Here is a 22977-nt window from a genome sequence, read left to right on the forward strand (position 1 = left end):
TCACCAGGCAAATCCTAATGATAGGAATCTTTCTCCATATACAAAAGGTGAAAAAGAAACAAGCTGTTTCCTTGATCTAATACAGAAATATTTTCCAGACACATCATTCTGAATGTAATCACAAATTGATTGAAATCATAAAGATACAAAAGGAAACTACCCTCATTCTTCACATTATGTTGTCTTAAAGTAGGATTCTTTGGTGATGTTAACTCAGAACCGAATAGTGAAGAGATCTGGGAAGCTGGAGCTCCAGAAAGGATTTCAGTTTGAATATGAGTACAATATATTTTCATTTAATAACAGCCCAATTCATTTGCCAAGAGTAGGGATCACAAGTTTTAAATAGCAATTACTTTAATTATTTTTATTTTATTAATTTATTTTGCACACAAAATCAATACTGTATATTTTGATAGAAGCCAGACACCATTAGTAACCAATTTCATTTAATAATCTTACCATACCTGCGCAGTTTTGAAATAGAAGTTAACTGTTTTTAGTAGTCTATTTTAAGATGCAAGCTGCACAAGGAGATAATCAATCTGAAGACAACATTAAGATAAGTGAAAATATATGATACTCCTCAAAAGTCGTGATAGCTAGCAGCACAGGCTGCCATTAAACACATACACACAGTTTTGGGTTCTTGGAAGAGTTTTTGCAGGGGGGGAGAAAATATTAATCAGATTGGCAGTGGGATACACATCCCAGAAGGAAGAGAGCATGCATGTCCACCTGGGCTAGGCACCTCCTTCTCCTTATGCTCTCAGGCTGTCGTTGGCCAGCCGGGAGGAGGGGGGGGAGAGGGGGGACAAAATTGATCGGCCCTACACTTGTTCCCCTTCCCCAAATAATTTAAATTTCTTCTTGAGCTTTCAGGGACTTTTGTCCCCTTTGGTTGCTCCACCCTCCTTTTCCATAATTATAGTATAGGAGTTGTTTTTAAGATGCTACAGGTCTGACTGACTGCCAGTATTAGGATCAGGAAAGAATTTTTCTCATTGGACCAAACTGGGAGAGGCACGGTGGGTTATTTTACCTTCATCACAGTATCATGGAGGCAGAATAAAGGGAATAGGATGTGGAAGTTTAATGAGGAATTTATAAGAATGTTATTCTGTTGCAATTTGCAGCTGATGGCCAGCACAGATAAATGTTAAAGGGCCAGGTTACAGAGGTAAATTAGACCCAGGATTTTGCTTGTGAGCTCTTTTCTCTTTTTCTTGAGGCACAAAGGAGACCAGAACTCTTCACAGACCTAGATGCCACTTGGGTACCCCCTTACAGGGTCAGGATGAGAGAAATCCAGAAGTGAACTAAGTCCTAGAGGTAGGCTGAGAAGAGTGTACCCCTAGTTATTGGTTATATGCTAGAAGTCATGTAACCACACACTGGACCCAATGCCTGATATGAAAGAGATGGGTGAGGCATGTAATACTGGGAAGGAATGCTAAATTAATCAAGTGGCACCCTGCCTCTTAATTCACCCATTTCTGCCTTCATTCATCTGTGTGTTCACACCAATGGTGATCAGGCTTACTTACTCAACTTATCCCAACTGCTAACCGCTTTTAATATGTTCTTTCAACTTTTGGCTACGTCAATTAAAGTCTGATTAAAAGAGCTATATAAGACCTAGGTATTATGATATTACTTCAATAGCTCCTCAGTTAAATATCCAACTAAGATGCTATTGAATGATGATGGAGCTAGTCTGCTGCAGTATTTTTTTTTTTAAATGACAATGGTGACAAGTTCTTTTCATTAGGTCATACACATTGATTAAGAACAGTACTTTTTTTGTTTCTTTTAAAGTGAGGAGTTGTATCTCACCAACAACTATAACACTTTTCAGATTTGCTATTACCTTAGTAGGCACCTTAACATCCTTTTGTAGGACAGAAAGATCTTTATAATAGTCTTTAAAGTTTTCATTTAACATTTCAACACTCATGGACATTGCTTCATCAAGTGCTTCATAATCATAAGAAGATGATTTCCTTATTCTTTTAAATTGCTTATTCTGCAGCTGTCTGAGGTAATATTCCCAACGATTAGGGAAATCTCGTAATAATGCACCTATCAATGACACCACAAGAGGGGAACCTAAAAAACATGAAGGAAAAAAGGTTAAAGAGATAAACTCTTAAGCAATAGGATTCAATAGTTTAATGTAGCCATTGTTGAGAACATCAGGTTTCTTCAACAAAAGTCTGGGGAGGTTGGCGGCCAGGCAAACAGAATATGCCAGCCGGGGGGAATATGCTATGTATGTGCTTGTGGCATGAAACTTTTGGGAACTCACCTAAATATCCTTCCTCTACATATTCTAAACAGATTGAGAAGGAGTGCAGAAAAAGGTTGTATTACCAGAAACCAAGATAACCATCCATTTGGTTACAAGCAGAGATCCAGCAGCAACTTGTGTTATTCATTTAAAACAAGATTGTATTACAGAATTGATCTCCCTTACTTTATTTCTGTAAAGTACAAACTAAAAACTACAAATATATCTGATTATAAAATAAGAAAATAAAAACTAGCAAACTACATACCTTTGCACTCCCTGACAATACTATCAGCTTCTTCTGGCAGATCTGTTATTTTCATATTAACAAACAGAGATAAAATTTCAAGTCCTTTGTCATGTCCTAGTCCACTCTCAACAGAAACTTCATATTTAGTGCCTGGAGATTTAAATGAAGTAAAAACAAAAAACAAAAACAAAAAACTGGGTAAGATGTATCTGAAGTATTTAAATTAGCTTGTATGCAAGAGGTTAGGGAATTTCCAAAATAACTTTAAACAAGGCACATGCTTGGAGACTTGGCTCTTCCTTCTCTGTATGTACATTAAAATATTTGAACCAAGAATGGTGGGAAAAGGAGCAGAAATTGAACTTATCAAAACCAAATTGACATTTAATAAGTACTCAAAACATTGTTACAATACTAATTATAAGGTTATAGTTTAGTGTGCAGGCCATCTCCTTCCCCCACCCAATAAAATTAGTATTTAAAGCATACTTAGAAAACATGGTGGAGCTTGGCAACTTAGGTAAAGCATCACTGACCATATATATTTTGCAGGTGTGTTTTTTTGTTGTTTATGTCATGCCAAAGGTATTTATGAGACTGTATATGTAAAATTGCCAAACAAGTCCCCATTCCAAAGAGTTAATGTTCTAAAAACCCAAATGTAAGAGAATACCGAAGAGAGGGTAGTCAAAGATTTCCCAGAATAGAGGAAGATTCTCAAGTGTATTGAAGAAGTAAAGGGAATACACTTGGCAAACATTAACTGTCAAACTATTACAAGCTTAAGGGGATGGAACAAAAGGCAGCACACCTAAGACAACTGGTAAATTTCAAAGGCAACAACTGAAGGCCAATTTTCTTAGTAAAAAAAACATGCATACACCTTAGAAATAAATCTAAAACTTTACTGCTCTTACTTGTGGCACATAAAGAGCAATGCACAGCAGGGAGGGTAAGAACAATAAATACAGAGGGAAGTCATATATACATTTCTGTAGGTTTAAACAAAAACAACCAAAAATTCAAGAATTCTAGTGAAGGAAATCTCAGAAGCACAATAATAAACGTAAATATATTGAGAGTTGTAGAAATATCCCACAGTTCAGCAAAGGAAGAACTTAAGTTCAGAAGTCCTTAAGAAGGCGAGAAAAGAAGAATGAGGTGGTTACTGGCCAATCTGACCAACATTAATCTTCAGACAAAATCCGAGCAGGAGTTCAGTATGTGAACATTTGCAAGCAGTGTGCAATTACATAATACCTGTATAAACACGTGATGACAAATAAATTTAAAACCCTTCAACTAAAGTAATTAGTAGTAGGAATATATTTGATATTGAACTCTGTTGTGGGCAAGAATTTCAAAAGCAGCTAGTAATTTTGGGGGCTCAAACTGAGACACTTCAAGCATATCTAGATTTTCAGAAGTGCTAAATATTGACCCCCTGAAAGTAACTGTCTCAAGTTGCGCAACCAAAAACAAAGGCATCTAAAGTAACTAGCAACTTTTTGAAATCTTGGTGCATATACTTACCTGGTTTAAATTTATGTTTTTAAATATTATTTATTATTAGCATAGATTATAGGAAATCAAGTGAACAACAAAATAATTACTTGCAGAATGACCTTCAAGTGGAGCATGGTATCAAATGAGACTACAATAGTCATTTGGGACCTAATATTTTGGGACTTAATATTTTTATTAAAAATCTCAAAAAAGACAAATCTAACTATGATCAAGTATTCCAACACCAACACCACACAGAACAAACTAGCTGCAAAGCAATTTGGAGAGATCAGAAAAAGTAGATTCCAGACAACAAGATCAGATTCAAATCTAATATATGAATCCATACATCAGTTAGTACTTGGTGAATATTCACCAAGTACATTTTCCAAGTGCATGTGAGCAAAATCTAGTAAAATATATACTCTATTTGCAGCTAGATTATCACATGAAGGGAAGGCTCACTGAAGAAACACACAACCAGTTTGGTGTTCTCAGTGCCATCATAACATATCACTGTCACTGGCTCAATTTTCCACTAACCAAGGCAACAGGAGCTAGAAGCAATCTGGAAGCAGCCTATTCAGCCCATGAAGGAGGCAGAAGGAATTGGTTTATAAACTCTCCCTGCCCCTTTCTCCAATAACCACTTTAAGTTGACCAAAGGAATAGAATGTGTGTCCCTCAATAGGAATTACATCATGCCTTCAATCATAGGGGCAGTTTGAAAAACATAAGAGTCTTGGAGGGCAGGAAGTGGGAAGGATAGGATTTTAGAAGACTTTTCTATTCTGCACACAAGACGACAGAATCTACTTCAAAACTGGTTATGTTTTCATGGTCTTTGTTAGCAGCACATAGAATTTTCTATGCATATATTTATGGAAATGGAGTGTCGCAAACAGCAGCTCTACCAGTCTTGTGTACCTTAGATCCCCTATTACTTCAGCCACCTGCACATGAAAGAGGTCGGACATATCTGAAGAATCATTTTTATAACTGAGGTGAAGGAGAAGAAAGGGGTGCCCTTTCAATAGGAATACAAACATTTAAATCCAAGTTCATTAGTTTTAAAACATACAAAATAATATCAAGACCTAGGCAGGGGAAGAAAATAATCCTTACCAGTCACTGAATCTGTCACACTCCTATCCCTACTGGTAATAAGAACTTGACACTGATTATCAAAAGCTTTTAATACCCAGGAATCCCAAATGTCATCTAGAATCATGAGACACCTAAAACAAGAAAAAAAATGTTTCAAATTTGGGGTCAATGGATCACTTTTCAAAGAAGTATTCTGGAAAGTTATTTCATTATTAAAATGTTGTCTTTAAGAGGCAATAAACACTGCAATTCGGTATGTTTTGAAGCCCAATATCTCAGAAAATAATTAAAAGGTTTTGCCATTTACAACTTTGCCAATAGGGAAAACATACACCTTTATTTGTAATTTATGGCTGCACATCTTTGTCACAGCAGAAATATTAGGCAAGCATTTTGAGGAGATTTTCTTATTAATATCTTTCAGGATAAATAAATATAAGTTTGTTGGCCAAGCTTGTGAGGCCTTACACTCAACAGCATTTCTCTATTTGCATATATATGTCTGTAAAGTATAAAACAGGGTTACTTACCAGTAACTGATGTTCTTCGAGATGTGTTGCTCATATCCATTCTAATATAGGTGAGTGCACGACACCGTGCACTGGTTCCCAGAACTTTTTTCCCCTTAGCAGACCCCGTAGGGTCGGCTTAGGCGCCCCCTGGAGTACGTGCTCATGCCGCAGTATATGGGGCACCGCCAACCCTGTGGGCCCTCAGTCCCTTCTTTCTGCCGACTCCGACAGCAGGGACAGAGGGTGGGTGTGGAATGGATATGAGCAACACATCTCAAAGAACAACAGTTACTGGTAAGTAACCCTGTTTTCTACTTTGAGTGATTGCTCATATCCATTCCAATATAGGTGATAAAATAGCCATACCTTGGAGGTGGGTAGGAGTCAATGGTGAGCTGCTCTCATCAGCACGGCTCTGCCGAACCCCATGTCCTCTCTCGCCTGCTGTACGATGGCATGGTGGGACGTAAAGGTGTGGACCGACGACCAGGTAGCTGCTTTGCAGATGTCCTGCAGGGGCACTCGTTCCAGAAAGGCCGCTGACAAGGCCTGGGCTCTGGTTGAGTACGCTGAAACAGCTTCTGGAAGTGGCACCTTCGCCTGCTCGTAGCAGCACCTGATGCAGGCGGTGATCCAGGCGGAGATGCGCTGGGTGGAGACAGGTGAGCCCTTCATCCGGTGTGCCACTGCCACGAACAGCTGCGATGTCTTCCGGAACTGCCGTGTCCTCTTGATGTAGTAGGCCAGGGCTCATCTCATGTTCATTGAGTGCCATCTCCGCTCCTCCTCCGACCCGTGCAGTTTTGGAAAAAACACAGGGAGGAAGATAACCTGGTTATAATGGAACTGGGAGACCACCTTAGGCAGGAAGGCCGGGTAAGGTCTCAACTGCATCTTGTCTTTATAAAAGACGGTGTAGGGGGGCTCCAAGGTTAAAGCTCTTATCTCGGAGACCCTCCTAGCTGATGTAATGGCCACCAGGAAGGCTATCTTCCACGAGAGGACAAGCAGCAGGCATGTAGCCATGGGCTTGAAGGGGGGTCCCGTTAGCCTGGCGAGGGCCAGGTTCAAATCCCAGGGAGGCACCGGGTCACGGACCTGCGGGTATAGCCTCTCTACCCCTTTGAGGAACCTGACTGACATAGGACAGGAAAATAATGACCTCCCTTCCATCGGCTGGTGGAAGGCTGAGATGGCCACCAGGTGCACTTTCAGGGAGGCCAGCGCTAAACCCTGGAGCTTCAGGTGGAGCAGATACCCCAGGATCGTCTGAATAGGCAAGTAGCTCAGTGGGATGCCCCGGGACTCCGCCCAACAGGTAAACCGTTTCCCACTTGGCCCGGTACACGACCTGAGTGGAAGGTTTTCTGCTGCCCAGCAGAATCTGTTGGACCTGCGCTGAGCAGGCTCTCTCCCCCTCTGTCAACCACACAGTCGCCAGGCCGTCAGGTAGAGGGGGTCCAGGTCCAGGTGCAGCAGGCGACCCTGGTCTTGGGAGAGCAGGTCGTAATGCCTCAAGAGCGGCACAGGCGGGGCGATCGACAAGTCCAGCAGCATGTCCAATGCTGTCTTGGCCAGGCTGGGGCGATCAGTATCACATCCGCTTTGTCCCTCCTGATTTTCAAGAAGACCTTGGGCAGGAGTGGAATGGGGGGAAACGCATACATGAAGGTCCCCGTCCAGTCTATGAGGAATGCGTCAGAGATGGAGCCCAGCTCGCGACTCTTGAGCGAGCAGAACCTTGGGCACTTCCTGTTCCAGGACGACGAACAGGTCCAGCTGGGGAACACCCCACTTGCGGAAGATAAAGGCTATCACCTCCAGGTGTAGTGACCAGTCGTGGCAGGGTAGAAATGACCTGCTGAGGCGGTCCACCTCGTCGTTCCTGACCCAGGGAGGTGAGAGGAAGATATATGGAAGTCGTGCCTCACCGCAAAGTCCCAAAGTTGAATGGCCTCCTGGCAAAGGGCCGAGGAGCGCGCTCCCCCCCTGCCTGTTCATATAAAACATGGCCGCTGTATTGTCCGTGAGGACCTGCACCATCCTGCCCCTCAGGAATCTGAGGAACACCTTGCACGCCAACCGGACTGTCCTGAGCTCCCGGACATTGATGTGGAGGCTCTTTTCCTCCTCTGACCAGAGCCCCTGGGTGCTCAGGTCGGTGCTGATGTGGGCCCCCCACCCCACATCTAAGCGTCCGTGATTAGGGTGACCGATGGGGCCAGATCCCGGAAAGGAACCCCTCTCAGTACTTCCTCAGGAGTCTCCACCAGTCCAGGGAGGTGAGGACTTGTGGGGGAACCGTGACACCCTGTTCAAGGAGTGCCTAGCTGGTGCACATACCGAGGTTAACCACGCCTGGAGAGGCCTGAGTTTGAGGCAAGCCAGCCTTACCACATACGTGCAGGCCACCATGTGCCCCAACAGCTGCAGGCAGTGCCTGGCTGTCGTCGTGGGGCACCTGTGTAGCTGGGTGATTATCACGTTCATCGCCTCAAACCGAGGCTGTGGGAGGAAGGCTCTGACCTGGGTAGCGTCCTGGGGGCCTCGATGAAATCTATGCACTGCATGGGGGTGAGCGTGGACTTCTGCTCGTTTATGAGCAGCCCCAGTCTCGTGCATGTCACGTAGGTGAGGGATAGGCTGTTCCAAACGTGACTTGCCCTAGACTTGCCCCGAATCAGCCAGTCGTCCAGATAGGGGAAGATCTGCACCCCTCTGCGGCGCAAGTGGGCTGCCACCACCGCCATGCACTTTGTAAAGACCCTGGGGGCAGACAAAAGGCCAAATGGCAGGGCTGAGAATTGGTAATGGCAGCCAGCTACCATAAACCCGAGGAAGCGCCTGTGGCTGGGAAGGATGGAAATATGGAAATATGCATCCTTTAGGTCAAGGACGGCATACCAATCTCCTGGATCCAGAGCAGGGATAATGGAGGCTAGGGAGACCATGCGAAACCTGAGATGCCTGATAAACTTGTTCAGTCGGCGGAGATCTAATATGGGTCTCAGGCCCCCTTTTGCTTTGGGGATGAGGAAATACCTGGAGTAGAATCCCCTCCCTATTTCCTGAGGAGGGACTGCTTCTACAGCCCCGAGGAGGAGGAGGGAACTCACCTCCTGCAAAAGGAGTTGCTCGTGAGAGGGGTCCCTGAAGAGGGATGAGGTGGGTGTGGGAGTCCAGGAGGAAAGCCGTAAACTGAAGGGCGTATCCCCTGAGAACTACGCCGAGGACCCAGCAGTCTGATGTAATATTCTGCCACTTGGCATAGTAGGGTCTGAGCCTTTCTGCAAACGGGAGATGTGGATCCAAGAGAAAGGTATCGGTGCCACCCTCGGGAGCACCATCAAAATTGTCTCTTTGCATTGGGCCCCTTAGAGGGCCCTTGCTGGGAAGCCACGGATGAACAAGAGCGGTCACGGCATCCAAACCCCCTATTCCTGTCTCAGCCCCTATGGGGCTGAGAGGGTCTGGGTGATGGCCTAGGGAGCGGTTGGGCCTGGTGTTGTGGCTGCGACCGAGACTGGCGCCTCAAGGCCTGGGGGGTGTAAAGTCCCAAAGACCAGAGGGTGGCTCTCAAGTCTTTCAGAGCGTGCAGCTTCTCGTCTGTCTTGTCCGAGAAGAGGCCTGCCCCATCAAAGTGCTGGTCCTGGATGGATTGCTGCACCTCCTGGGACAGCCCGGATGATTGCAGTCACGAACACTGCCGCATGGCAATCGCAAAGGCCATAGCTCTGCTGGCGGTGTCCCCAGCATCACTGGCGGTTTGCAACGCCGCCCCTGCCATTGTGACACTCTCTTCCAGGACCATGGCAAAGTCCGCCACCTGTGTCCTGGAACAACCCCTCTGCAAACCTCCTCATCGAGTTCCATAGGTTCAAGTTGTAACAACCTAGGAGGACGTGATGGTTCGCTATCCTCAGCTGTAGGGTCCCAGTGGAATGTACTTTGTGGCCGAACAAGTCAAGTTTTTTAGTGTCCTTGTTCTTTGGCGTGGTGCCCGAGCCACCTTGCCTATCTCTTTGCTTGGCCGCATCGACCACAAGGGTCCACGGGGCTGGGTGGGTGTACAGAACTCAAACCCCTCAGCTGGTACATAGTATTTTTTCTCAGCACCCTTGGAGGTGGGGTCAACTGAGGCAGGGGTTTGCCAGGGAGCCTTGGCCAGTTTAAGGACTCTCTCATGCACCAGTAGGGCCACTCTTGACAGTCCTGATGACCCCATCACCCCAAAGAGGGGGTCCTCCTCCTCAGAAAGCTCCTTAAGGTCAATGTTTAAGTTGTTGGCCACCCTCTTAAGGAGCTCTTGGTGGGCCCTGAAGTCAGGGAGGGGCACCCTGTGATCCCTGGTGGCTGCCTCATCAGGGGAAGAGGAGGAGGATTGTGGAAGGGGCCCCGCGGAGGGTCCCTCCCTAGGGTCCGATTCCTCCTCCGAGCAATGGCCCTTAGCTGGTTGGCTAAGTGGGGGGGCCACCGTTTGTGCCACTGAAGATGGGACAGATACAGTTCCCTGTCCCATCTGCGCCCCCCATGGGATCCAGTATGGCCACTGCCAGGGCCCTTGCGGCCACCCCATGCCGGGATTGGTGTCGAGTGCAGTGCGTCCTGATGTGACCTGCCCTTGCGACCCGGAGCCGCTAGAGGGTTGTTGTGTGGCTCGACGAGTGGAGGAAGATGACCTCCGTCTTGGTGCCAAGGACTTCTGGCGCCGCTTTCCCTTTGGGTACGTGGAGTGGCGCCGCCCATGCCACCTCGATGCCAAGCCCGACTCTGAGGAATGCAACCGGCAACGTGTCGAGGTGACCTGTACTGTCGGTGCTGGGTCTTTCAGCACCAGGACCCATGCCGGACTCCACGCCAGGGATCAGGACCGGTGCCTTGAAGGTGAAGGGCTCGGTGCCAGGGTGCGGGAGCTGCGCACGCTGCGCAAGGCAGACCTGGATTGATGCCACCTCGTTCACGATGCCTCCGGTGCCGTGGACCGTCCCCCAGTGCTGCAGCGAGGAGGAGCTTGATGACTCATAGTCGGAGCTATGAGGGGAGCCGGCACGCTCCACTGTCTTTGGCCGTCTGGAGGGAGACTTCGCCCCTGATGGGGGTCTCGACCATCCACCGGAGGTACCCAGCACGGGTTTACCTCGGGACAACGGTCCCTGCGCCCTCAGCCGAGGGGGGGATGGAGGCGTAGGCATGGCCATCAAGGCACGTGCCACGTGGAACACCTCCAGCGTTGACAGTCCTTGCAAGGGCACTCCCCCACCCCCAGGAGTTGGGGGAGGCTCCCTGCATGGAGATGCAGGCACCGGAGCTAGCTCGACGGGCTGTGGCTGGTGCATCTCCTGGCTTGACACTGGCCGCGCAAGCGGTGCGGGGGAGCCCTGGCGCTCGGTGCCCTGGCGTTTTTTTTTCTTGAGCACCGGAGACTGGCGGTGGCGGGTCAACTCCGGGGAAAGGAGGAACTAAGGGCCCGCAGGGTCAGCAGTGCCCCATATACCATGGCATGAGCGCGGTACTCCAGGGGGCGCCTACGCCGACCCTATGGGGTCTGCTAAGGGGAAAAAAGTTCCAGGAACCAGTGCACGGTGTCGTGCACTCACCTATTTTGGAATGGATGAGCAATCATTCGAAGTAGAACTTTTGAATGCTGTATCTGATCAATTCCAAAATTTCAGGGAATGTCCTAAGCATCAATGGCCAGCACCCTATTCATTTTGAAAAAATCAGAAAACTGAAAAAGGGGTCAATGGAAAACATAATGAGCCCTATGTGATCTGATCAGCACAGCTACAGGTTCAAGCACAGCTACAATTGTCTATAGCTTAAATCAAACAAAAAATAACCAAATGGTTGATGACATCCATTAATGCCTTCAAGTATAACATTACCTCAGTCTGAAGAGAACTAAGTGCTGGAAGCCACTTAACAACTATGGGCCAGTGCTCAGCCAGCAGGGAAAGGAAAGGAAGCTTCACTTCCTTCCTTCCTCTTAATATCCTGCCTCCACAAAGTCTGCTCCATGGCAGGGGAAGATAGGTCACTAGCTACCACTTGTCTGTTGCAATCCAAAGGAAAGAAAGGTCCTATTTTCTTTTTCTTTTTTTTTTTTTTTTTTTGGGGGGGGGGGGGGGGGTGGTGGAGGAGGGAAGTAGAGGAAGAGAGATACAGAACCCCTGGCATGGCAGAAAAGACAAAAAGAGCCCCTAGTGTGGTAAGGAGAATGGGGAACCCTGCTTTAGGTAGCAGAGGGCATACAGAAACACCCTGGTAAGGGAGACTGGGAGATCCTGGTATGAGGGAAAGAAGGACACACAACACCCCTGAGGGGCAATTGAGTAATCCTCATATAGGGGAAAGGATGCACACAGAACCCCTGCCAGGGGAGAGGTTGGGGGAGTCCCTGAAATAGAGGGGGTTGAGAGGGTAGTACACAGGCAGCCTGTGGGGGTGAATGGAAGAATGTAAAAAGCCTCTGAAGAATGTAATAAGGTCAGTCTCCAAAAACTACAAAGCATGTGTCCTCCTAGTTGGTATGAAAATAAATAAGAAATATCCTACTATTTGTAAGATAAATAAAGTAGTTGCTCAGAATAGCTAACTGAGCCTCCCACAGGACAAGTATAAACTTGTTTAGGCTGGCTGGCTAATCTTGGAAAAAAAAAAAAGTTACCTAGAAATAACCCTGTTTTGAGATTTTACTATGATGCCACCACATTCTATCTAAATGAACATTTTTCCAGAGACTATACATTCAAGTATTTTTCTGCAGCAGGGCTATGCTATGCTAATAGACATCTCAGACTAATGAAAAATAGCCTTGCCCACAACCCTGCATTACCACAGAAAAGGTCATTTGTCAAAGATGAGTTATTTGTCAAAGATAGTTGCCAAAAAACATGGTCCGCTTTCCTTAAAGGTCCATCACTTCAGAGCAAAGAGCCCAAAGCAGATAAACTAGGAAATGAAAGGGAGCCTCAGTTACTTGCATTATGAGCACTGTAAAATAAAACAAGATATTCAGTTGAATTGCATTACTCTGTTTAATTTTGTTGCTCATTCTTTTTGGGGATTTTCAGGAAGTACTCAGAATTGGCCTAAACTGTTCCCACTAAAGTCAAATGGAGTTTTACAATTGACCTCAACTGAAGCAGAGTCAAGCAAGCCAATAGGAAGCATTTATGAAAACCCACCACATACATACAAATGCATATGGCTGAGATTTTCAAAGCTGCCAGAGGGCTTTGAATCCCTAATCCTTATTTTTAATGGGAACTGGGCATTCAGACACTTTAGATTACTTTAAAAATTTCAGTCTATGTTAATGAAATATTTACATTAGAACACTCAATCTCATGAGGGATAAGGAGGAATAACCCTGGAGTACTGTCACAGACACAACGGAGTCATGTGAAAAGTGTATTATATCATACATGTAACTGGCTGCTCATGTGTGTATATAATCAAGTACTTAGATGTAATTCAAGGTTTCCCCAAATTTTTGGAGCTGGTGACTCTCCTTCGATGCTAAGAAAAGTTTCCTCGTCTCATAGAATCATAGAAGATTAGAGTTGGAAGGGACCTCAGGAGGTCATCTAGTCCAACCCCCTGCTCAACGCAGGACCAACTCCAACTAAATCATCCCAGCCAGGGCTTTGTCAAGATGGGCTTTAAAAGTGAGGCTGGCTGGATTAGGGGCTGGATTAGGGGGAACATTTATGATATTATTTAACAGCAATATTTCAAGATTTACAATAATCCATCTCAGATATGTCATGTCAGGTACTGTTAGAAAGGTTATAATTTGCTAAGAAAGATGATATTGTTTATAGGTATGTGTCATATTTGTATTGAAAGTTATGGATATGTTTGATATAGCTGTATTTCAATTTGTGCTGTATTTCTGGGTGACACCCCAGACAGGATGGCTGCAGCACTAGCCTGCTTAATTTCCCATCAAGAAAACTCACAGGGCTAGATCTGATGAGTCACCAGGACATGTAAGAGCATGTCCTATGGACAGGGGATTCTCTCTGACTCTGAGACTTTTCCATGTCGTGTGCTGAGGGCTTGTGCTTGAAACAAGCCACATGGCAATCCACTATAGAAGGCAGATGCACCACATCCACATTGTCTTCAGTCTTTCTTCACCTACCTCTGGGTCAACTCATTTGCAATTGAAGCTCTGAAACGAAGGACTGAGACCCATCCAGATAACTGGATATACACCAGAGGGACTATACAAGCCTGCAAACCCCAAAATTCTACAGACAACCTGATATAGATGGACTTTTGAATCATTTGTATGTTTCTGATTGCTTTGACCATTTAACATTTCTCTTACAGTTTGTTCCTTTCCTTTTATAATAAACCTTTAGTTTTAGTTACTAAAGGATTGGCTGGCAGCGTGGTATTTTGGGTAAGATCCAAACTTATACTGATCTGGCAACATGGCTGACCCTTTGAGGTCAGGAGAACTTTTTGGTAAAGAGCACAGAGCTTTAATAACTTATCTCTTTACTGGACCTCGTGCCTGATTGGGAGCCAGAGACTGAAATGCTGTAAAGGGGGCTGTGTAGTTTTTGGTTTAGCTTCTTGATAACCAGTGTGGGGAATCAGAAGCACTGTTTGTGGCTGGTTGGGAAGTCTAACTTCAGTGTTACCAATCAGTGCTGGGAGAATCTGCTCTCCTTTTGTAGCTTGCCCTGACCTTAGCATTTTGGAGATGATGGAGATTCCACCACCTTCCTAGATAACTCATTCCAGTGTTTCACTACCCTCCTAGTGAAAAAGTTTTTCCTAATATCCAACCTAGACCTCCCCCCCACTGCAACTTGAGACCATTGCTCCTTGTTCTGTCATCTGCTGCCATTGAGAACAGCCTAGCTCCATCCTCTTTGGAACCCCCCTTCAGGTAGTTGAAGGCTGCTATCAAATCCCCCCTCATACTTCTCTTCTTCAGACTAAATAAGCCTAGTTTCCTTAGCCACTCCTCATGAGTCATGTGCTCCAGCCCCCTAATCATTTTTGTTGCCCTCCACTGGACTCTCTCCAATTTCTCCACATCCATTCTGTAGTGGGAGGCCCAAAACTGAACACAATACTCCAAATGTGGCCGCACCAGTGCTGAATAGAGGGGAATAATCACTTCCCTCGATCCGCTGGCACTGCTTCTACTAATGCAGCCCAATATGCTGTTTGCCTTCTTAACAAGGGAAAACTGTTGACTCATATCCAGCTTCTTGTCCGCTGTAACCCCCAGATCCTTTTCTGCACAATGTTTCATAGAAAGTGTACTGTTCTGCACAAAGTCCAGGCACAAAATCATGTTAAAATGTAACTATCAGCAGACTATTGATATTCATGTACATACTCAAATCCAGGATGAGTCTACACTGAATCATTGGCATGGATTCTCAGTTTACAACAGTAAGTTGATCTAAAAAGGACATACTACTACATGGTGTATGTGATAAAACCTTTTACATTTTTGCATGTGTAAATTCAGTTTTTGCATGCCTTTCTGAGCCCACCACACACACACACAAGCTGGGAAATCTTAATATAGTGCTTTTCATTTGAGAGTCAAAAAATGTTTAAGAGTAACCCAACTTCTTGAAAATCTTTCCTGTTTTGCCTTAAAATAACATTTCCTCACAATCTGTGATATTACCTGCAAGGATATTCAAAGGCTAAACTGGAAAGAATTTAAAGGGTGACCATGGTATTACCTCATTTTACAGATTTTGAAACCAAGTCACAAAAAGCAACTTGACCAAGATCGTAGTTTTTTACATGCATTCTAATTCCTCAGACACATCTTTTATCCCATTGACAGCACCTGGGGTATTTGCGCAGTATTAGCAGACGAAGGCGGTCTTTAGCCTCCTCAATATTAAGCGGTGGCCTTTGTGAAAGAGAGAAGTCCTGGTCTAGTCTACTGCAAAGATTCTGGAGTTTCATTAGGAGCCCCGCTTTGTCTTGTTTTCCAACAGAAATCCAAAATACTCCTCCTGGGAAGCAATCTAACAAAAAGATGATGCAAAATTAAAATTAATAGTTTGAATTGAAATATATTTGCTGGGAACAACAAATACAAGCAAAATTATGTCAAGAAATTACTTTAAAAAGCTAAGATGGGAATAAATTTTAGGTTCTTATAAGCAGCTGTCAAACTAGACATATTTTGAAATGTGAATAAAATTCTTCCATAATTCTAAATCCGAAAATATTTGTACATCACTCAAGTAAGAGTGCATTGCTTATGTCGTTATTCAAAATACTATCCAGGATAGAAAGTTATTCTGGGGACCTTTCCATGAAATACAGCAATATCTAATGATTCTAGAGTAAAAGATGATGATCAAAGTTATAAATACTGGATGAGGTTTCTTTAGAAATGCCCAAGTCATTTACAAGCTTAAATCCCATTTACTTGCAATGGGACTTAGGTTCCTTAATCACTTATGAAATTTGGTATGTGCATAAAGAATGGGCATCTATATTTTTAAGACAGCACTAAAAGTACCTTCTAAAAGACGATGATCCCGTAGTGCTTCTGCTGTTAAAACAGACTTCCCACAACCTGCCATTCCATATACAGTAACCCAACCTGGATCACTTCTTAAATTGTACAGTTTCTGTTGAATAACTTTTACCAGTTTTGGACGAGAAACAAATACAACTGGTCTTTGTGGTACTCCACCTTCACATAGGACTGTCCTCACTGAAATTTAAAGACACACACACAAAAACTGAAATAGTTTCTAAGTGACTTTCCCCAGCTCTTAAAAAACCAAAAACTTTTTTCACCCTCAAATGTTCATAGAAAGTATTGAATCATCAGTTGCTGAAATCCACTGCTTGTCCCCAGAACACGTGGAAAGATTACAAAAACAGGCATTAGCTTCTTCTCACACTGTCCTGCCAATGACTACATTTCCCCTGTATGCTAGAGGACTGGGTCACTAGAGATAAAAGAGAGATTCACCCTCCAAGACACATTTTTAGATCTAGACAACCAATAAAGGTGCAGTAAGGCTGATGTCACATTTGGTCAAATGCGATATGAATGCTTGTCCCACCATGAACTGCACAGAAACCATTTCATTTCACATCAGTCACAGAAAACAAATACTGCAGATAGGATGTTTATATCAGTTTAAGAATGTATTTAGGAGAATTTGAAGTCTAGAATAAAAAAACAAAACAAACACTTATGGTAGATGAGAAATATGAATAAACTATTAACAAATGTGAACCAATTTTTCACTATGTCCCAAGTATTGAATGAACATAAAAAAAAGTTTTGTGGGTGGGAAATAAGTTTCCAAGAATAATGAGATTTTCAGAGTTTGACTTCTATACTCAGATTCAGCTTCTCTAAAATATACTGACAGGAAAAGTCTTCCTCCTGGCTACCACTTCACAGTCAAGTGTTTGGATTTAAATGGAAATATGGGATATGTAAGCCTTCATTTAAATAATAACCAACGGAACATTTCTTAAACTAAATAGTTATTGGACAGGAAATTGCATCAATTTCAGACTAGACCACTCTCCCCCTCCCACATGTCAGGTGAAGTATGGAAACATTGGATAGTGCCATACCAGATTAAACTGCTTCAGGTACTGCTTCTTGAGACAACATACTTACTCATTTTGTAGGAATTAAACTAGGATTTAAGTCTTTATCTTCAAGAATAGAAAATGTGAGCGTTATACTGACCATATGACGTAACTCCATCCATAGACTTATTTCCATTATAAGAGGAGATAATAGGGATGCCGTCCTGAAGAAGAGCAGCCAGATCTTTGTACCCTTCATGAAGCAGTGCATTATAGAAGGATATGTATGAATAATTATCTTTTGCAAGAATAATTTTTATTAGACTAGCAGCTCGTTCCCGTTGTGTAGCCTAACAGAAGCAAAAAATAAAATAATGTGTTATATACAATCATAACAACTGGGAGATCTATTACATCATTTAGTTCCAACACCTGGCTAGTTAAAGACTGTGCTTCTAATTGCCAGGAACACTTGCAGCTAATACAGGTCAGATAATGAACCTGCATTAAGACTTTAATTCAGCAAAGTATTCAAACACATACCTAACTTTAAGCATGTAAATAGTCTCATGCTTTCAAAGAGACTACACATTCACTTCAAGTTAAGCATGTGTTTAGGTATCTTGCTGAATCAGGACCTAAGATGTCAGAAAACTATTCAAAAGAGTATTCTAAAACATGTTGTGCAGTCTGGGGTAGGAAAGTGATTAAGCAGATAAGCATTTTACCTGTGCTTTTACTTTCTCCTCCTCCTGTAATGTTAGTACTTCATCAGCAATCATATGATCCATAATGTAAGAGGTCTTAATGTCTCTTTCCAATGCTTCATGATTCAGAAGCAAATGATTTCGAGATTTCACATCCATTTTTCTTCAATGTAGAGAAAAACAAGCTTGCACAGGAACATGAGCTAGTCAAGACATTAAGAAATTAATCAATTTCAAAATATATTTCCTTTTATATAATGTAACTTAAAAAGGAAAGTGGCAACAAAGTATTCCCAATATTAACTCCAGTTGAAATATAGCTGATCTTCGTTAGTTTTATGTTATAAATTACTTCTTACTAGAAAGTGCACAAGCAACCAACATTTCAGCCTACTATTTGTCTTTCTTGAGAACAGTATATCAGGGTGGATTGATTTAAATCACCAAGAGAAAATTATTGATTTAAATCCAGTTTCCCATTGATACTTCTTCACAAGTGGTGCAAATCTGATCACTAAAACATGTTAATTTACAACTCAATACAGCATTTTATAACATCTAGGAGGGTATACTTTGTGTAATTTTTTAGATAAAAATCAAGTTATTAGTTTAGGAAATAGTACATAACACTCATTACCTGTGTCAAGCTGCAGATGCAGCAACAGTACAGTAAGAACTAAAGCAGAACGGTAAGAACTAAATCACAATCACACACACACACCCCAGCACTTACATTTTATTAAACTAAATCTTAAATGTTACATAAATGTTGCACATTTGCAATTGCAGCAGTCTCCTGAGTTGCCAGCTGACCTTTAACTTTTTTAAAAAATATTTCAAATTTTAACTAACAGATAAGTCATCACAACACTAAACGTACACTGTCCTTAAAAATCCTACAACTAACTTTCATCTTCCCCACTCCCACTGTCATTTTTATTCATAGACTGAAACAGAAATACAAGTTTTCCTGCTTTTTCAACTCCCAGTCGATTTCTAGCCTTGAGTGAATAATACCAAACAATGAAAATATTCTCTCTCTGCCTTAAAAGTTGACTTTTAAGCAACTGAAGGAACTCTGTTTCAAAGTACTTGGCTAATGATTTTCACCAATTCAGAGGAGTGACTTTGTTCAAAACATCATCAGTAAACATGTACTATTTAAATGGTTCCGCTCCAGCCCTGAAATTTATTATGACTGACATAACTGAGGAGTGATTTTGAGATGCCCGTGCCATAGCGGCAGCATCTTCTTCAGAAGTTAGGCATCTATCTTTATATCTAGGGTTAAGAATGTTTGCAAGGAAATGAGGTGGAGTTAATGCTTGATCCATTCGCTTCTTTATTGCCTGCAGTTTAACTTTGTGGTGAGATATTTTTTTCTTCAATGTCTCTTGAAGTGCCTTCCAAATGTCAAAAGCATCAGCAATGCAGCAATAATTTCTCTGAAATTTGTTTAAGGCTATGGATATAGGCTTCAGTAAACTGAGCATATCCTCTACATTCCTCTTTAATCCAATGTTAGATACTATGGATGAGAAACTTCCATCTATTTTATCACTTTTTTTTCCACAAAGTTTTATGAGAATAGGCCAGTACTTAATAAATTGTTCAAAACAATCAACCACAGAATTCCATCAAACATCTTGAGGGAGAATTAGTTTGGATCCTCCTGCTCTCTTCAGTGAAGCTGAAGCAAAATGGTTGTTACAGAAATATTTTGCAACTTCAACAACATTTTCTTTTATTCCTAGAGAAGACATACTTAAGTATTTGGCTAAAATATGCATTAAATGGGCACTGCAGCCATATGTTATTAAGGAACATCCTTCCGTTTCTTCTTCTAAATATCTTTTCATCTTTGCCACATTTGCAGCGTTGTCTGTGACAAAACTACGCATGTGACACTTGAATTTTTGTTCGCAGTTTATTACAGCTTTCACTGCCGCTTCTTTTAAATATTCTGTGTGTGGGCATTTACTGATGTATCTATTGTTTCTGAAAGATATGCAACCCTATCTTCTGTTGTCACAAAGGCACATATTACTGGATCGTTGTGTACATTGCTGCACCCATCAAGGCTTAAACTGGCAAATTTTCCCTCAGTATTTCTTGCACACTGTTCAAGTTCCTTCCTATAAACTGTAACTAGCAACCTTCCACCAATCTTTGTCTTTAACTAACTCCTCTGTCTTGCTTGGCCCAGCTCCACCACCACATAAGCACAGAACAATAACAATCCTATCCAGCCTGTGTCTTTATTTACACATGTGACTTTAGTCTGCTGAGAAACTGAAAGAGAAACTGAAAGACCAGAACATTCAAGAAGCAAGAGCTGGTGGTTAGGCTGGACAGACTAGAGCCATTAACTCATTTTTCTGAGACTGTAAGTGTCGGTTTAGCATGTTTGTGATGAGATTTAATTGTAACTGTTACTTTTTAAACAAGAGAGAAATTTAGTATTTTATTGATTTTTTTTTAATTAAAAAAATCCGATTTAAAGTTAAAAAATCCAATTTTTTTATTTTTTTTTAAAAAAAGCATTCATTTTTATCCACCCTGCAGTATATAAAGATTTTCATGTTATCCTCTCTCCAAGATGTTCAGGTGCTTATATCCAGCAGGGCTAGGGAGCATACCAGATTAAGAAAACAGAGGGAAATCCCCTGATGTCAACAGAGCTTGGTGAAGCAACTTTATTTATAAATGAAAGAAGTATAATGATGTTTGGATTTTAGATGGTCACAGGTACAGTAAATGTGAAACATTACTAGACTTCTCCAAACATCTAACCTAAAAGCCATAAGAGGGTGTTCAAGTTATCAGAAAGAAAACACTCCTACTAAATGCCAATTTATTTAATATTGGGGCACTTAGGTGCCTCCACCATTAAGGTTGCATTTAAATTTCTACTTAAAGTAGAATTAAAATGTCTCCATTTCACACTTTAATGGTTGAATTAGATTCAGAGTTCAACACACAAACTCTTCCTAGGTCAACTGAATTTTCCATTTTTTAACAATCAAAGAGATGCTAACTTTGCAAGAAGAAAAACAAACAAGTTAGTGCTGAGTCGTGTTTTTGAGAGCTTCCATAGCAGAAGACTTATAAACTGCGAATTTTACACATATACCAATTAGTAAAATGTCTCAAGGATAAGGCACGTTTCGAATACTGCAGAGAAATATACAAAGAGTTATTCATCATAATGGAGTAAATCTCTCTAAAGACAAGAGTTCAGAATTGTCAAGTTCCACCACTTAGTTGTTTTCCAATCCTGCCCAGCCTACCTAGACAAGTCCCTAGATGAACTCTGCACATACACTCCTGACCAAGGACCCAGCAGGACTATGTGCCAAAGCAACAGTACAAAAAGACAGAATTTCCCACAAAGCCCCAATGCTGCCATACAGGCTTACTTCTCTTTCTCTCCCCACACCTTCTACCCTGCCCTTGGTCATCAGAAGGGGGAGAAGCAAGGACTGAGACCTCACCCTTTTCCAATTACTCGTGTCAAGTCAGGCCCACAGTGAGAGGGACTAGACACTGCAGAGAGGTGTCTCCAGGGAACTCAGGCACTGGGGTTCGATGATTGTTACCTGCAAAGCAAGATTTGGATTAACGGAGTCTGCCAGCAAGGAAGACAGGCTGATGAGTCAGGGAGCTGGGAACACAGCTTGGCAGCAACAAAGCTCTCACTCTCGCTAAGGCAGAGTGGTAACACAGTGGCTCACAGATCCAGGTGTCCTGAGCAGAACCTCTCAATCATGTTTACATTAAAAAAAAATCTACATTAGAAAAATGTTAAGGGTGCAAACTCAAGCAACTCCAAAGTTAGAAAATGCCAGAATTAAGGTTACCTGTGCAACTTCATTTCAGCCCGCTTGTGTGTATGCATTCTGATATAATCTTTAATGACATGATTGCATACTATTTTTTCAACAGGATGCCTGTCTCATTCAGCAAAAGGACAAATGGTGCTCTCTGAAAGGGGAGAATATGGATACATATTCAATATAACAAGGTTACTTACCAGTAACTGTTGTTCTTCGAGATGTGTTGCTCATATCCATTCCAATATAGGTGTGCGCGTGCCCTGTGCACAGATTCCCGGAACTTTTTTCCCTAGCAAGCCCTGCGGGGCCAACTTAGGCGCCCCCTGGAGTGCTCATGTCACAGTATAAAGGGCGCTGCTGGCCCCGCGGGTCCCCAGTTCCTTCTTTCTGCCTACTCCGACAGTGGGGACTGGGGGTGGGTTTGGAATGGATATGAGCAACACATCTCGAAGAACAACAGTTACTGGTAAGTAACCCTGTTTTCTATCTTCGAGTGATTGCTCATGTGCATTCCAATATAGGTGATTAATTAGCCATACCTTGGAGGTGGGTAGGAATTATCGGTAACCTGCTCTTGTCAGCACGGCTTTGCCGAAACCCACATCTTCTCTCGCCTGCTCCATGATGGCGTAGTGCGACGTGAAAGTGTGGACCGACGACCAGGTTGCTGCTCTGCAGATGTCCTGCAGGGGCACTCGTTCCAGGAAAGCCACGGATGAGGCCTGGGCTCTGGTTGAGTGCGCCTTCACAGCGCCCGGAAGGGGCACCCCTGCCTGCTCGTAACAGGCTTTGATGCAGGCGGTAATCCAGTTGGAGATTCACTGGGTGGAGACCGGTGAGTCCTTCATCCGGTCCGCCACTGCCACAAACAGTTGTGATGACTTCCGGAAGGGTTTGGTCCGCTCGATGTAGTAGGCCAGGGCTCGTCTTACATTCAGCGAATGCCACCTCCGCTCCTCCTCCAAACCGTGTGGTTTAGGGAAGAACATGGGGAAGAAGATATCTTGATTACAGTGGAACTGAGACACCACCTTATGCAGTAATGCCGGGCGGGGCCTCAGCCAAACCTTATCTTTATAGAAAACGGTGTAGGGGGGCTCAGAGGTCAAAGCCCTTATCTCGGAAACCCTCCTAGCTGATGTAATGGTCACCAGGAAGGCTACCTTCCAAGACAGGAGGAGTAGGGAGCATGTGGTCCTGGGCTCGA

General features: G+C 43.2%; 1 protein-coding gene across 4 annotated transcripts in view; it reads right to left on the reverse strand.

Annotated features, from left to right (window-relative positions):
- Nucleotides 1-22977, reverse strand: part of APAF1 (apoptotic peptidase activating factor 1) — an 80180-nt gene that overhangs the window by 49552 nt on the left and 7651 nt on the right. For 3 of the 4 annotated variants that reach the window (XR_010921983.1, XM_067559737.1, XM_067559739.1), the window contains exons 2-9: nucleotides 21429-21533; nucleotides 17956-18137; nucleotides 17388-17577; nucleotides 16188-16385; nucleotides 15501-15684; nucleotides 5172-5284; nucleotides 2559-2690; nucleotides 1871-2109 (exon numbers count right to left, since the gene is read on the reverse strand). Coding sequence is in view for 3 of the 4 variants with exons in the window: in XM_067559737.1 (XP_067415838.1) it covers nucleotides 1871-2109; nucleotides 2559-2690; nucleotides 5172-5284; nucleotides 15501-15684; nucleotides 16188-16385; nucleotides 17388-17577; nucleotides 17956-18093 (1194 nt within the window). In the remaining variant the exon portion in view is untranslated. The remainder of the gene's footprint in view (nucleotides 1-1870; nucleotides 2110-2558; nucleotides 2691-5171; nucleotides 5285-15500; nucleotides 15685-16187; nucleotides 16386-17387; nucleotides 17578-17955; nucleotides 18138-21428; nucleotides 21534-22977) is intronic. The other variant, XM_067559738.1, reaches the window with a different exon arrangement.

Source organism: Emydura macquarii, unplaced genomic scaffold (genome assembly GCF_026122565.2).
Source record: "Emydura macquarii macquarii isolate MOO-44397 ecotype Brisbane River unplaced genomic scaffold, CSIRO-AGI_Emac_v2 contig_2205, whole genome shotgun sequence".
Classification (NCBI taxonomy): domain Eukaryota; kingdom Metazoa; phylum Chordata; order Testudines; family Chelidae; genus Emydura; species Emydura macquarii.